The 16,722-nt window shown below is 38.9% G+C and overlaps 1 protein-coding gene across 2 annotated transcripts; it reads left to right on the forward strand.

Annotated features, from left to right (window-relative positions):
- The first annotated feature begins 152 nt into the window (after positions 1-152).
- LOC112265229 (neuroblast differentiation-associated protein AHNAK) lies at positions 153-16,413 on the forward strand. Of its 2 annotated transcripts, XM_024442356.2 has the most exons (5): positions 154-517; positions 8,961-8,993; positions 9,313-9,433; positions 9,653-9,825; positions 9,942-16,413. In XM_024442356.2, exons 2-5 carry the CDS (start codon positions 8,991-8,993, stop codon positions 14,709-14,711), a joined length of 5,067 nt encoding a protein of 1,688 aa, XP_024298124.1. In that variant the 5' UTR covers positions 154-517; positions 8,961-8,990; the 3' UTR covers positions 14,712-16,413. The 2 variants fall into 2 exon arrangements, with proteins under 2 accessions (XP_024298123.1, XP_024298124.1); XM_024442355.2 differs by lacking the exon at positions 8,961-8,993 and having other exon boundaries at positions 153-517.
- Positions 16,414-16,722: the final 309 nt, after the last annotated feature.

A 16,722-nucleotide genomic window follows, 5' to 3' on the forward strand; every position in this document is an offset into this window, starting at 1 on the left:
GCCTTATAATTACCATGAGTCATGAATGAACGCCTAGCTGCCCCTCCCTTGAAACAAGACAACTCTTTGGCACACCTCTGCATTTTTGTTATATCAACAGACAAATATTTTTTTCCACCTGTCTTGGTGTGTTGATGGAGAAAAACAGAGCACTCTCCATCTCACAGTTCCAGTCTTGAGAGGCCAGTTTTCCGTGATCACCCTGCCTACCTGGACTGGAGAATGTGTGTGACAGTTTGTGGCTGGGAAGGGATGCCGAAGATGGAACCAGTTTGTCTGCTTTGGGGAGGGTATGTTTTTGCCGACTGAGGCACGGGGAAGGTATGCTGAAGGTGGAACCAGTTTTTCTGCTTTGGGGAGGGTATGCTTTCGCTGAGTGAGGCACAGGGTAGGCACTCCTACAGGAGTATGGAACACCATGGACTGCTAACACTCAACTTTCTCACATCGGTGGTAAAACTCCTAGGGGCTGAGTAACTACAAACTGCATGGTCAAAACAACCCAATGGAGCCTAAGGTAAGATTTTGATTGATTGTCAATTTACATTTAGAAACTTTTTCCAAAGTACTCCATCCAGACTATATGGTGCCAGGTTCTATTGCTAGTGTTTACAAAGTCCACAATGATGTCATTGTAAGGGTCACTTGTACAACTGAATGCATCTTCTGCATTTAACCCAACCCCTCTGAATCAGGGAGGGGCAGGGGGCTGCCATAATTGACATCCACAGCACCCGTGGAACAGTGGGTTAACAGCCTTGCTCAGTGGCAGAACAACAGATGTTTACCTTGTCAGCTCGGGGATTTGATCCAGCAAACTTTCAATTACAACCATTCTCCAACACTTGTCAGCTCAGGGATTCAATCCAGCAACCTTTTGGTTACTGGCCCAATGCTCTGTCAAGTTTGCAACAGTATGTGCAGGTTTGTAATGCAAATGTCTACAGTAACTATTGGCATAGATGATGTTTAAAAAAAAGAATAATAATAAAATTGTTTTTTTATTGAATATTCGAAACACAATATACTTGCAGTGAAGCCGCTCAACAACTACATCATACCAGTCATCCAACAGATTCCCATTCAGAGCAACACACAGAAGCATCCAGGGTCAATGCCCTGCTCAAGGGCATGTTGACCGATCTACCACCAGGCCAAAAAACGTGAACCCGAACCCTCCAAGATCCCCCCACAGTTCCCCATAGCTGTCCATCAACCATTTGAGACCCCTGCCACAGTCCCCCCAGGAATAAAATAAAAATACAATTAATTCCATTCCCCACCCCCAAGAACCCCCCCAATGCACCAACAACCAAGAGAATGAACTAAAGATTTTTTTTAAAGGAAAACACAGAAGAAAACAGCAAACAACAATGCAAAAAATAATAATAATACATTTCAAACAAAGGACATCAAGGACAACTAAAGTCATATCAGCAATGCCAACGATGTGTTTCTGTGCATGTCTGGCACTATTACATGTATGTGGGTGTTCTTGTATGTGTTTATTTTAATGAGAGTCTGTGTATATGCATGTGTACAAACACCTGCACGGCATCAGCCTCAGGCAAACCGGCATTAGTTGTAAAAACACTGTCACTTATTGTCATTCAAATGTACTTTTTATTATGTTTCATTTAGACTTAAAAAAATACATTTACTTTTATCTTTGACCATCATTCTATCTCTGACACAGCAACTCCACTCCCACTTGACTCCAATTCCACATACCAACCCTCAGCGTCCCTCAGCCCATCCCTTCTATCTCTGCTGGCCACCCACAACGGGTTGCTACACAAAACATATCTTTCAACTATGCAGTGATGTTTAACGTACAATTTCAATCAATCTAATCAAATAGAATCCACAGATTGCGAGTTGAAGATAAATACTTTTACTAAGAGTATTAGTATATTAGTAATTGACTGACCCGGTCTGTCCAGATCTCCTAACAGTACTATTTATAGGGTCAATTTTAGATCAATGCTATGCATTTTCAGCCATTCCTGAACATGAGACCAGAAACAGACTACCCGAGGGCAATACCAAAATAAATGGTCTATTGATTCTGTATCCTCACAACAAAATCTGCAGAGCTTCGATGATTTTATGCCCCAAATATTCAACATTTTGTTGGTGGCAAGAATTCTATATAATAATTTTAGCTGAAAAGCACAAAGTCTTGAATCGAGTTGTTTTATATATCGTACCATGGAATCGGTACATCAAAAATCTCTTCCCAACTATTTTGCAATCGGTATGGCACAGTTGTCAACATCCTGGTCCTCAAATGAAACTGGTATACTTTCCTATTTATGCTATTTTTATTCCTCTGTCAGTTTTGATCCTTTATATTGAGCAGACAGACCAGTTCCCGACCTCCTCCCGCTGCCACCCACCTCCTCCATTTTTGGGGTAATGCTGTAATCCATTGGTTGCACTCTTGGATTGAACAGACCTTTCCGTACAATTCTGATTTTATAAGAGAATTGAAATTGAAAAAATCCAGGCATTTATAAATAAAATCCAGTCTTACTTTGTAAAATGCCTTTTCAAAATCCGCTATAAATACAATTTCTGGCTTCTTATATGTTTCATGATGTTCTATTATTTATAATAGTTGTCGTATATTATCTACAATGTATCATCTATGTAAAAAACCTGTCTGATCAGGATGAACAATACCTGATAAAACCCTTTTAATTCTATGCATTTTGCTAGTATTTTTGCATCACAACATTGAAGTGTAAGGGGCCTCCAGTTCTTTAGATAAACTGGGTCTTTATATTTGCCATCTGGGTCCTGTTTTAATAATAGAGAAATCAGACCTTCCTGCTGAGTACCTGACAGACTACCATTTCTATAGGAGTAGTTAAAACAATCTAACAATGGAGCTTTTAGTATATCAAAAAATACTTGATATACCTCTACCGGTATGTCATCAAGCCCTGGGGTTTTTCCAGACTGAAAGGATGTAATAGCCTCAAAAGGTTATTCCTCTGTCATTTGGCCTTAGCACTGATCTTTCTGTACATTTGTTAATTTTCCATTTTTTATATTATTTAGAAAGGATTCTTTACCATAATCTTCATTCAGTGGGAAAGGATGAGACGGAAAAGAGAACATCTGGCTAAAATAATTTGCTTCCTCTTTTAAAATATAATTCGGAGAATCATAGATGACTGTCACGACTTCTACCGAAGTCGTTGCCTCTCCTTGTTCGGGCGGTGCTCGGCGTTCGACGTCACCGGTCTTCTAGCCATCATTGATCCATTTTTCATTTTCCATTGGTTTTGTCTTGTCTTCCCACACACCTGTTTTCAATCTCATTCATTACCTGTTGTGTATTTAACCCTCTGTTTACCCTCATGTCTTTGTCAGAGATTGTTTTATTGTCAGTGGTGTTTACTGGTGTGTTGGTATGCGACGGGTCCTCGTACCCATGTTTGATCATGTCTGTACATTTAGTGTTATGGAGCATGTTCCGTGGACATTTATTAAAAGAGTCCATTTACACTCCATTTTGACTCTCCTGCGCCTGACTTCCCTGCCACCTATACACACGATGCTGACAATGACTCAGTCTTCAGAAATGAGTTTCTGCAAATAATTTTTTGTTAACATTCCTGTATTGGAGATTCAGGAAGAACTTTGTGCATTTTTCTCCATATTCCATCCAGTTTGCTTTATTTTTGTAATAAATTACATTAGATTGTTCTTGAATAAGTTCCTCAAGTTCTTTTTGTTTTTCCTCTAACTTATTTTGTATCTCTGTAGTATAGTTTTTATTGCTATCTACCTGTACTATTAGTTCAGGGATTTCACATGTTAGTCTTGTCTCTTTAGACAGAAACTGCTTTTTTATTATTGATGAATATTGAATTGAATGAGGTATAATGTACCCATAAGGTACATTTAAAGGTATCCCAAACAATAAGGGGATTTGCTGAACCTATATTATACTGGAAAAATTCAGTTATAAATTATTTTGTCTTAGTTAAAAATAAGTTGTCCTCCAGTAAACTTTGATTAAATTTCCAATACAGCCACACTCGAAGCATCATTACCCATGGTTCCACAAAAGCCGCAGCCCTTGCAGTGCAAGGGGAATAACTACTCCAAATCTAAAAGCGAGTGACGTTTGAAACAGTATTAGCGCACACCCAGCTAACTAGCTAGCCATTTCACATTGGTTACACCAGCCATTAGGCTGATAGGCTTGAAGTCATAAACAGCGCTGTGCTTGTGAAGAGCTGCTGGCAAAACGCACAAAAGCGCTGTTTGAATGAATGATTACGGGCCTGCTGCTGCTCAGTCAGACTGCTCTATCAAATCTGACTTAATTATAACATAACAACACACAGAAATACGAGCCTTTGGTCATTAATATGATCGAATCCGGAAACGATCATTTCGAAAACAAAACATTTATTATTTCAGTGAAATACGGAACTGTTCGGTATTTTATCTAACGGGTGGCATCCCTAAGTCTAAATATTCTTGTTATATTGCACAACCTTCAATGTATGTCATAATTACGTAAAATTCTGGCAAATTAGTTCGCAATGTGCCAGGCAGCCCAAAATGTTGCATATACCCTGACTCTGCGTGCAATGAACGCAAAAGAAATTACACAATTTCACCTAGTTAATATTGCCTGCTAAACTGGATCAGTAGTTATAACTAGTGATTATGAATTATTGATTTTTATAAGATAAGTTTAATGCTAGCTAGCAATTTACCTTGGCTTCTACTACATTCGCGTAACAGGCAGGCTACTCGTGGAGTGCAATGGTTAGAGCGTTGGACTAGTTAACTGTGCGGTTGCAAGATTGGAACCCCTGAGCTGACAAGGTGAAAATCTGTCGTTCTGCCCATGAACAAGGCAGTTAACCCACACTTCCTAGGCAGTCATTGAAAATAAGAATGTGTTCTTAACTGACTTGCCTAGTTAAATAAAAGGTATAAAAACGTCTTTTAAAAAAAAAATGAAAAAAATATATATATCGGAAATCGGGGCACAAAAATACTTGATTTCCGATTGTTATGAAAACGTGAAATCGGCCCCAATTAATCGGCCATTCCGATTAATCGGTCGACCTCTACTCCAAATATCCACTATTTCTAATGTGTCCATAACATTTGAGATTTCCTTAAGGGCACGGTGATGATAGTGTGTAGAGTGATTTACCTTTACGGTCCATTGAGGTACTTAACACTGTGTTATAGTCTCCTACCATAATGACTGGATCATTTGTTGCCTGTAAGTTCAATAAATTGGTATAAATGTTTTCGAAGAAGTGTGGATCATCCTGATTTGGACCCTAGAAATTAATGAGCCAAATCTCTTTTTCGTCCACTTTCATATTGAAAAGGATCCACCTTCCTTGCGAATCATTCCTGACTATTTGCACATTCAGATTAAAATGTTTGTTAATTAATATCATCAAACCCTTTGAGTTCCTTTGTCCATGATAGAAAATAATTTCACCACCACATTCCTTTTTTCACGCAACTTCATCTAAGGATGTAGAGTGAGTTTCCTGTAAACAGTATATGTTATATTCCTTTTCTTTTAGCCATGTAAAGACTGATCTTCTTTTTTTATAATCTGCTAAACCGTTACAATTATAACTGGCTATACTTATTTCACCCCTTACCATAACTAGATACTATTCTCAGTCTAAATTGACCATAATTAGTGTTTGTAAAGTTACTGCCATCAGAGGTATTATGAAGGTCAAAACTATAGCTTTCAAATGTCTGATATTTTGAATTCTAGAAATAGGTTCTAGCAATATTTGTTTTATTCCTTTGCCTGTTTGCCTGTGAGCCAATGCCACAGATGTTAGAAAATTGAGACAAGATATTATGTGTGTAGAGTCGTGGCAATTTCCTGTATTACCAAATGATGAGAGAGCAAACCATACACCAGTCATTAGTTATTTAAACTTCATCTTTAATTATATGAGCTTCACCATAGCCCTGTGACTCTCAGATCAATTCAGTGTCTATAAATTCATTCTGAGAATGCTTACAAAATAATACTTAGTATCTTTTATGGCCAAGATACACCCCTCTCAACTCACATGACGAACCACAGGTCTTAGGAACTTCACAAAGGGCCTTTTACTTGAGAGAGGAGTATCCCATAGCCAGATAGCATTAGCTATAAAGTATCTTTCAGTTTGGTCTCTAAAACGAGATTCTAATCTCGTTCCTGGTACTTCATAGTACCTAGACATTACCTCACTATCTGGAATGCTCTTTAGGCTTTATTGGCCAAAGACATCGTAAATCTCCTCTGTCAGTGCTATCTCATAGAGGCCCATCCTCAGTGGAACACACACACATATTCTAATGCAATACAAAGATTATAAAATAATCTTACAAGCACTATAACATAATCTTACCATTTTCCACGACATCTCCCTATCACGTGGTTTAACAGATACATTCACATATGAAGACAATATTCAATTCTGACCTCTCCCTTTCTGATATTCTGCTTATTACCAGACATGTAAAAGACAAGCCTGACCTCTGCCCTCTCTGGGCCCCAAGTGACTTTTCCCTAGAGAAGAGAGAGGAAAATGCAACTGCCAACAGTGTAGTCCAAAAGAAGACATTCTAATGACAAGTATAAAGTAAATAAAACCTCTTATTTATCTATGTTACCAAACTAATTCTGATTCAGCTATGACAGTAGCAAATCTGAGTAGGTTAATGTGTATGATATTGGATGTGATATAGTGAGAGTGTGTACAATGTCTGTATAAGAGTAAGACTATAATGTGTGATGTCCAAATAAATTATAACTCTGCCAATTTGCATGGTTGAGTGTCTATGTGTGTAACATGTAGTGCATATAGCCTTAATATTCATGATGATAATTGTAATCCATATTGTATCACCATCATAGTTGCATCATAATTACCTTTAACATAATTGAAAAATACGTCCCAGCATTTCCATAGCAATTGACGTTTCACATGATCATGAAAAAGACCTTGCACTACTTAGAGACGGATTCACTACAGTACAAATATATTCCGTACAATATGTTATTATTCCCTAATGCCCTTATTCTGATATCTTCCCCTTGCTTGTTGTAAACATATATAAACTTGTAGACAAATACATAAATAAGATAGACAAACAATAAACACATTAAATTATAAAACAGTTCTCGACAATAGAGAGAGAAGAGAAGGGAAGGAGAAAAAGAGAGAGTGAGAGAAGAGAGCGAGATCAGGTGTGTGTGTGTATGTATCCACTTCACTTCATAATGTTCAGATATTTTTACAGTTCCCATATCTTATTTTTTTCCGTAACCTGAAGTCCCTGTAGAATTTAGTACAGCCACGGTGTTATGGATTACGTTTTAATATGCTGATCTGAAACATTTTATACCTGAAAAAAGATATTAAGGATGCATATAGAGTAGGATAAATCATACATTTAGAAGAGACACTCTGAAATGGCATATTTTTGAACAGTAGTATGTACAGTACAGTACATACAGTACATACTACATTAAAAGTTAAATATTCACAAGCATACAGTTTGTCTTGAGTGAATAGAGAGCTCATAAAATACAACCTTAGACTTGGAGAAAATCTCAGTCAGCCTCTAATCTCTTACAACTCTGCACAATGTGAATGAAAGTCAAATAATAGAAATTATTTGAACAGAGTAAATGTCAATAAATTGTCATGTTTGCAGCTTTTAGCTTACTGTCAGTCCACTCAGTCCACTCTTTGAGGGCATATACAGATAACTGCCAAAATAAAGGAAACACCAACACAAATTGTTGGGCCATCATGAGCCATAAAAGCTTCAATGCACCTTGGCATAGATTCTACAAGTGTCTGGAACTCTGTTGGAAGGATGCGACACCAGTTTTCCACGTGAAATTCCATAATTTTGTGTTTTGTTGATGGTGGTGTAAAATACTGTTTCAGGTGCCACTCCATGGCATTTGGTTTACATTGTTTTCATGCTCATCAAACCATTCAATGACCACTCATGCCCTGTGGATGGGGGCGTAGCCATGGTAGCCAAAATGATGGCCAAATTAATGGCCTGCCCAGCATACTTTGTATCAATATATCTTGTATCCTTTATTTATTCAAGAGTTTCCATTATTTAGGCAGTTACCTGTAGTTATTGTTACCTGAAGTTATTCAATCTCTGCTCCTGAATTAAAGTTGTTCCATTCAAAACATTATGGCTGACTTAAAAGCAATAGGGGAATATTGAAACACATAGTTTAATAAGTCTGAGTGATCCATATTTGTACATATTCATGTTTTGGGTGTACAGTATTTGATGATGAAGTTAATGATGATGATGATGATTATGATAAATGTGGAACACATTATTGTTCATAGAGCAGCAGTCTCACGAAGCATGTGATACAAATCACTTACAGGACCTGAAAGAACATACCTGAAGCGGTCGTTTACAAATCGCTTTATTTGAGCCCCTGCCATGGCAAGCTTTTCATAATAGAAACTGTTGGGTGTGGTCATTTCTGAGTTTACTTTTAAAAAGGAAACACCCGACTATTGTGCGCTGTATATATATATATATATATATATATATATATATATATCCCTGGAAAAACTTGTTCCTGTTGTTCACTCCATGTCCCAAGGCCATACCTCGAATACCTCAAATGGGCAGCTACCTGGGTGTCAACCATCTGCTAATTTGCATATGTAAACAGGTTATCAATCCCCCATAACTCCCCTTTAGTTATGGTTTCAGCTGATTTAGTGTTTTATGTTCAAAGGGGTAAAATGAGCTGTGACATTATTGTCTAATTTTGTTATTTTTTGCACTTGATACTCTTGAAGGCTATGAAAGTATGATGCTGTATTTAGACTACTTTTGATTATTATAGCATGAAACCAAGTTGAGCACTTATTTTCAAGTGATTCTTTCCTCCTCAACAGGTAAGACAGAAGAGCTTTTCATAAAGGATCATGGTATGTGAGATCATTCATCCATTAGCCATGATGATGGTAATAACAAGCATAATCCAACACAATAAGCTAAGCAACAGGAAACTGACTTTTTGAAAAACACCTATGCCTCAGCATTACTTTCTAGAAGTGCATGCCATTTCAAACATCTATTTAAAAAAGTTATTGTATTATAGATTTGTAAATTATTGTAAATAACATGTATTTGTAAGTTTATTGTCGACATTTGATGATTGGGTTATTGAAACATGACCAATGCTGGGGCCACACGCCTGTCTGCACATTTCTTATAACTATGTTTGTACTGTATGTCTGCTTTTAGGCAGGTGTCCGCAGCGGGAGGAGGCCCTCTGGGGGGCTGATGCTGGAGGAATCAGAGAAAGGACGATTGGTCGTCTCCAGTGTTGTCGATGGCTCCTTGGCCAATCAGGGGCTCAAGGAAGGTATGACTTTTGAGTCTATTATTTAATGTATAAAAATGTTGTTGAGTCTCAAAGCTCCCCCCCCAAAAAAAACTTGAGCTTTCACTTTTGTGATTTTTCTCTGACTTTTGTGCATCAATAAAATACATAGCTGTTTTTAAGGCCACATTTAGAATCATTGACATTTTCAGTCAACATGCTTTAACTGTGTTTCACTTTGAGAAATGTTATTTTTTTCAGGAGATGAAATTGTGGGTGCCACAATCAACTTTGACCAACTTTCAAAAGACGATGTGTTGAAAATACTGAAGCTGATGGATGATAATGGATTTGATGAGAAGGTTCAAATTCTGACAAAAAATAATTTGCGCAAGAGTATGGGGACCTTGGACAGCTTCAAAGCACCAGAGGAGGTTTGTGGAATACATTTAAAGTTAAACAGAATTAGCTGAATAACAAATAAAGTACATTTTCAAAAGGTTGTTAGATCAATTATATCCATTGTTATTGGATAGCTTTCTCTTTGCAGATGCTGAAGGATTCCTATAACAGACTCAATGCCAAAATAAAGAAGTTCATGAAAGAGGACAGCTCTAGACAACCTACAGCTTCTGGGGAAATAGGCTCTCCTAACAGACAGGTGAAAGGCAAGGAACCGAGACCTCTCTGGGCCAAGCCTAATGTCAGAGGAACAGACTCTACAGTGACTCTCGATGCTCCTGGTGGAGAACTTTCATTGCCTAATGCCAACATGAGTACATCAGATCTCTCTCTAGCTCATTTGAATGGGTCTTTAGGGGCTGATCCTGATGTCAATATCTCAGATTTACCTTCAGTAGACCTTAAAGGTTCCAAAATAGATCTAGAATTGCCAGATTCAGACATTGGTATCCCATCTGGGAAGATCAAAACACCAAGTCTTGGAATGGCTGACTTTGCTATGTCTGGACCAAGAGTTAGGAATCCAGACCTGGACCTCACAGCGGTTGAGATGTGTCTATCAGACGTCAGTTTGCCTGACGTCAGTACTCCAGATATTGATATACCCTCAGGTAAATTCAAACTAAAGAAACAACATGCAGAACTCAAAGCTCCTGATTTCGATGTGGATGCCCCCTCTGGTAAACTGAAGATGCCCAAATTTGACGTCTCTGGACTAAAAAGAACAGATCTGGGAATTGATGATGATGATGTAAAAACACCAAAACTAATTCTCAAAGCTCCCAAGATAAAAGGCGGACTTGATGCACCTGACTTGGACTTACCCAAAGTCGACCTAAAATCACCTAAATTAGATATTGACATAAACACACCCTCAGAAAAATTCAAAATGCCAAAGTTTAAGATGCCTATATCCGGCCTTTCGGGCCCTAAAGGACCAAATGTTGGCATTGATAGAGACTTGGATGGACCAGATCTGAGCTTATTATCTTCCAAATTAAAACGGCCAGACTTGGATGTTGGTAGCCCATCTGGAAAATTAAAGATACCAAGTCTAAAGGTGCCAGACTTTGGCTTCTCGGGGCTAGATGTTCAAGGGACAGACTTAGAGGTAAAGACTCCAGACTTGGATCTTTCCGCCCCCAAGTTTAAAGGGGGAATTAGTCCCCCAGATTTGGATCTGCCAGATGTAGACCTCAAAGGCCCCAAATTAGACCTCAATGCTCCAGATTTTGACATAGATATGCCCTCAGGTAAAGTCAAAGTACCTACATTGAATAAACCAAAGGTTGATCTGAATGCTCCTGATCTGGACATCGATGGGCCCTCTGGTAAACTGAAAATGCCCAAATTCAATCTCTTTGGCACATTGCCAAAAGGACGAGGTCTAGACATAAATGCAGGTGTGAAATCACCAAAGTTAAAAGGTGGGATTGATGCCCCTGACATGGATTTACCAGACATTGACCTCAAAGCCCCTAAATTAGATGTAAACACTCCAGATGTTGACATTGATTCACCCACAGGGAAATTCAAAATGCCCAAAATGAAGATGCCTAAATTTGTCATGAAAAGACCTGATGTTGACAAAGATGGAGATCTAGAGGGGCCAGGCCTGAACTTGTCTGCACCAAAATTGGACATAGAAGCACCCTCAATGAATCTCAAAGGTCCCAAAGCAGACCTAAATATTCCAAATGCTGATTTGGGAAGTCCATCAGGGAATTTCAAGATGCCAAGTTTCAAGATGCCAGATTCAGGTTTCTCTGGACCAAAGGTTAAAGTGCATGACTTTGAGGTAAAGACTCCAGGCTTAGATCTTTCAGCCCCCAAGTTTAAAGGAGTAATTAGTCCCCCAGATCTGAATCTGACAGATCTCAAAGCCCCCAAACTAGACCTCAATGCACCAGATGTAAACTTTAATGTGCCCTCAGGTAAAGTCAATGTACCTACATTGAAGAAACCAAAGGTTGATCTGAATGCTCCTGATCTGGACATTAACGGCCCCTCTGGTAAACTGAAAATGCCCAGATTTGGGCTGTCTGGTAAAATGCCCAAAACCACAAAACTGAATCTCAAATCCCCAAAGATAAAAGGGGGAATTGATTCCCTAGACCTGAATTTTCCAGATGCTGATCTAAAAGCCCCTGAACTAGATGTGAATACCCCGGATCTTGACATCAGTGCACCCTCTGGTAAATTCAAAATGCCCAAATTCAAAATGTCTAAATTCAGAGGCCTAAAGGGACCAGATGTTGACATTGATGGAAACTTGGAGGGCCCAGATATTGATATCAATACCCCCACAGCTAACCTCAAAGGTCCCAAAACAGGTCTAAAAATGCCAGATTTGAAGATGCCTGGTTTTGGGCTATCTGGGCCAAATGTAGATGAACCTAACTATGACTTACCTGATATTGACCTCTCAGCCCCAAAGCTAAAAGGGGGAATCAATCCCCCAGATTTGAGACTACCTAAAGGTAAAATCAAAGGCCTAAAACTAGACCTCAATGATCCAGATTTAGATGTTGATGCTCCCTCAGGTAAACTGAAAATGCCCAAATTTGGACTCTCAGGCACTATGCCAAAAGGATCAAATCTGGACATAAATGCAGGTGCGAAATCACCAAAGTTCAGTCTAAATATGCCAAAGATAAAAGGTGGGATTGATGCCCCTGACATGGATTTACCAGACATGGACCTCAAAGCCCCTAAATTAGATGTAAACACATCAGATATTAACATTGATTCACCCACAGGGAAATTCAAAATGCCCAATCTGAATATGCCTAAATTTGGAATGAAGGGGGGACATATTGACAAAGATGGAGATATAGAGGGACCAGACCTGAACTTGACATCTCCCCATCTTAAGGGTCCCAAAGAAGACCTCAACATTCCAGATGCTGATATTGACAGTCCATCAGGAAAATTCAAAATGCCAACTTTCAAGATGCCAGATTTAGGATTCTCTGGACCAAAATTTAAGGGGCCTGACTTGGACCTTTCAGCCCCCAAGTTTAAAGGAGGAATTAGTCCACCAGATCTGAATCTGCCAGATGGAGACCTCAAAGGCCCAAAACTAGGCCTCAGTGCACCAGATGCAAACTGTAATATGCCCTCAGGTAAAGTCAATGTACCTACATTGAAGAAACCAAAGGTTGATCTGAATGCTCCTGATCTGGACATTAACGGCCCCTCTGGTAAACTGAAAATGCCCAAATTTGGTCTGTCTGGTAAAATGCCCAAATCCACTAAACTGAATCTCAAATCCCCAAAGATAAAGGGGGGAATTGATTCCCCAGACATGAATTTACCAGATGCTGATCTCAAAGCCCCTAAACTAGATGGAAATCCCCCCGAATTTGACATCAATGCACCTTCTGGGAAATTCAAAATGCCCAAATTTAAAATACCTAAATTCAGAGGCCTAAAGGGACCAGATGTTGACATTGATGGAGACTTGGAGGGCCCAGATATAGATATCAATGCCCCAACAGCTAACCTCAAAGGTCCCAAAACAGGTCTAAAAATACCAGATTTGAAGATGCATGATTTCAGGCTATCTGGGCCAAATGTAGACAAACCTGACTATGACTTACCTGATATTGACCTCTCAGCCCCAAAGCTAAAAGGGGGCATCAATCCCCCAGATTTGAGACTACCTAAGGGTCATCTCAAAGGGCCCAAACTAGATCTCAATGCTCAAGACTTTGATGTTGACACTCCCTCAGGTAAACTGAAAATGCCCAAATTTGGGCTTTCAGGTACTATGCCAAAAGGACCAAATGTAGACATAAATGCAGGTGTGAAATCACAAAAGTTCAATCTAAAAATGCCAAAGATTAAAGGTGGGATTGATGCCCCTGATATGGATCTACCAGACATGGACCTCAAAGCCCCTAAATTAAATGTAAAGACTCCAGATATTGACATTGATTCACCCACAGGGAAATTCGAAATGCCCAATCTGAATATGCCTAAATTTGGAATGAATGGGCCAAGTATTGACATAGATGGGGATATAGAGGGACCAGACCTGAATTTGTCATCTCCCAAACTCAAGGGGCCCAAAGCAGACCTAAACCTTCCAGATGCTAATATTGACAGTCCATCAGGAAAATTCAAAATGCCTACTTTCAAGACGCCAGATTTAGGTTTCTCTGGACCAAAAGTTAAGGGGCCTATCTTGGACCTTTCAGCCCTCAAGTTTAAAGGGGGAATTAGTCCCCCAGATTTGGATCTGCCAGATGGAGACCTCAAAGACCCCAAACTAGACATCAATGCACCAGATGTAAACTTTAATATGCCTTCCGGTAAAGTCAAAGTACCTACATTGAAGAAACCAAAGGTTGATCTTAATGCTCCTGATCTGGACATTGATGGGCTCTCTGGTAAACTGAAAAAACCCACATTCTTGCTGTCTGGTACAATGTCAAAATCCCCAGACTTGAGGCTCAAAGCTTCAAACATTAAGCAGGGAATTGATGTTCCAAACATTAATTTACCAGATGCTGACCTCAAAGCCCCTGAACTAGATGTGAATGCCCCAGATCTTGACAGCAACAAACCCTCTGGGAAATTAAAAATGCCCAAATATAAAATGCTTAAATTTAGAGACCTAAAGAGACCAGATGTTGACATAGATGGAGACTTAGAGGGCCCAGATATTGATATCAATGCCCCCACAGCTAACCTCAAAGATCCCAAAACAGGTCTAAAAATGCAAGATTTGAAGATGCCTGATTTTGGGCTATCTGGGCCAAATGTAGATGAACCTGGCTATGACTTCCCTGATATTGACCTTTCAGCCCCAAAGCTAAAAGGGGGAATCAGTCCCCCAGATTTGAGACTATAGTAAGGGTCATCACAAAAGCCCAAAACTAGACCTCAATGTTCCAGATATGCCCTCAGGTAGATTCAGAGTTCCAACCATAGAGAGGCCAAGTGATAGCATCAAAGCCTCTGATTTTGACATCAACACTCCTACATTCAAAATGCCTACATTTGGGTTGTCTACACCAAAAGGACCAGATCATGACATCAGTGCTGACCTAGGTTAAATTGTCAAAGATGAAGGTTGGATTGGTTCACCAGATCTGGACCTACCTGCAATTGACTTAAAAGCCCCTAACATAGATTTAGACACTCCAGATATAAACATTGATTCACCATCTTGGAAATTCAAAATGCCTCACCTCAAAATGCCTGAAATCAGCCTTATTGGTCTGAAAGGTCTAGATGCTGGAATAGATGGAGACATTGAGGGACTGGACCTGAGCTTGTCAACCCTGAAAGTAAACATGAGGATTGGTAGTCCAGATTTAGACATAAATGTTCGTCATTAAAATTGCCTCAGTTTGGAAGTCGCAATTGAAGGGCAGTATCAGATATGGACTTTATGAAAACAAGTTACATTTCTCCTCCAAAGGCTATAGTGAATCTAAAAGCACCAGACTTGAAAGTTAGTCACCCAGATGTCAGCCTGAACATACCAAAAGCGGATATCAGAAGCCCAGAATACAAAGTGGCATCTCATAGTAAACGCAAATCTGATATCCCAGGTGGAACGCATATAAAATATTTGATATGCCAGGTGGAGTACATATACATGTGCCTGTTGGGAAGTCTAGGAAGGTCAAAGGAAGAGCTTGTTATCCCATTGCACATATTGATTTGCCAAAAGTTGATTACCAAGTGTCTGGTGTATCTGACAGGTTCAGACCTTAACCTTGATGACCTCACAGTGAAATTCTAAATTCCCAAACACAAGACTTCTAAACTGGGTAGTTGTACAAGAATACCAGATATAGACTCAAGTTTTCCCAGTATTAATGCCTCAGTCCCTAAACTCCCACCCCAAAGTGTGGATTAGTGGTTTCACAGCCATATTTTAATTAGAGAAGAACTGACCTCAAGGGCAATAAACATCATAGGAAAGCACCAGCTGGTGAAACCGACAGATAAAAAAAAAGTCCAAAACAGTCTAAAATTGTTATGTCTATGACAAATTTGACTCATGGTTCAAACCCCAAAATTACTGAAGATCAATAATATTTGATCACTGCAAAGTATTTCCCATACATGTCAAAGATGATGTACCAAACGGAACTGGGAGCCTGAAAAATCGGCACAAGGAAGAGTCAAACCGTAGATCTCATACACTCAGAAGTCTCGACTTCAGTTCATCAAATGTGGACCTTAAAGTTCCAGAAGCTGAGAACTTAAAAGGGTCAAAACTTACAAAGCTTACATAGCATTCAGATAACTGACTAAGTGTAATTTTAGGCTTGTTTTAATCACAATCTTCTGTTGAAACATAATGCAGAAAACTTCTGTTACTTGAACTTAGTTGTACTTTTTAGGTAAATTGATTGGTATTTGTTATGAATGTTAAAATTGAATGTGTAAAGGGTTCACATTTTGTCAAATTGTTTTACAAAATGGATGAAAAGCTATTTGAAAAGGTGTTTAACTGTACACTTGCTGTATTAAAATAATTTGTTTTGTCTTTACAATAATGCAAGAAAACAATTAATTAAAAACAACTTCCAACTGCATTAGCCTAGGAAACATTATTCTGACCCGATCCTGACTGTTATACTCACAGACAATATTTTTACAGTTTTTTTCTATCCTAAGCTGTCAATTATATGCATATTCTAGCATCTTGTCCTGACAAAATATCCCGTTTACTACGGGAACGTTATTTTTTCCAAAAATGAAAATACTGCCCCCTAGTCACAAAAGGATAATGCAAGAAAACAATTAATTCAAAACAACTTCCAACTGCATTAGCCTAGGCAACATTATTCTGACCCGATCCTGACAGTAGGCCTTATTTCCCATATTTTTGGACTTGAAATAAC

This window comes from Oncorhynchus tshawytscha, linkage group LG02 (assembly GCF_018296145.1).
Source record: "Oncorhynchus tshawytscha isolate Ot180627B linkage group LG02, Otsh_v2.0, whole genome shotgun sequence".
NCBI lineage: Eukaryota > Metazoa > Chordata > Actinopteri > Salmoniformes > Salmonidae > Oncorhynchus > Oncorhynchus tshawytscha.

Bases quoted from the DNA above. Each gene is read 5' to 3' on its own strand.
- LOC112265229 (XM_024442355.2), top strand. The intron at 9,434-9,652 runs GTATGACTTTTG...TATTTTTTTCAG, and splicing joins CAATCAGGGGCTCAAGGAAG to GAGATGAAATTGTGGGTGCC. The intron at 9,826-9,941 runs GTTTGTGGAATA...TTCTCTTTGCAG, and splicing joins GCTTCAAAGCACCAGAGGAG to ATGCTGAAGGATTCCTATAA.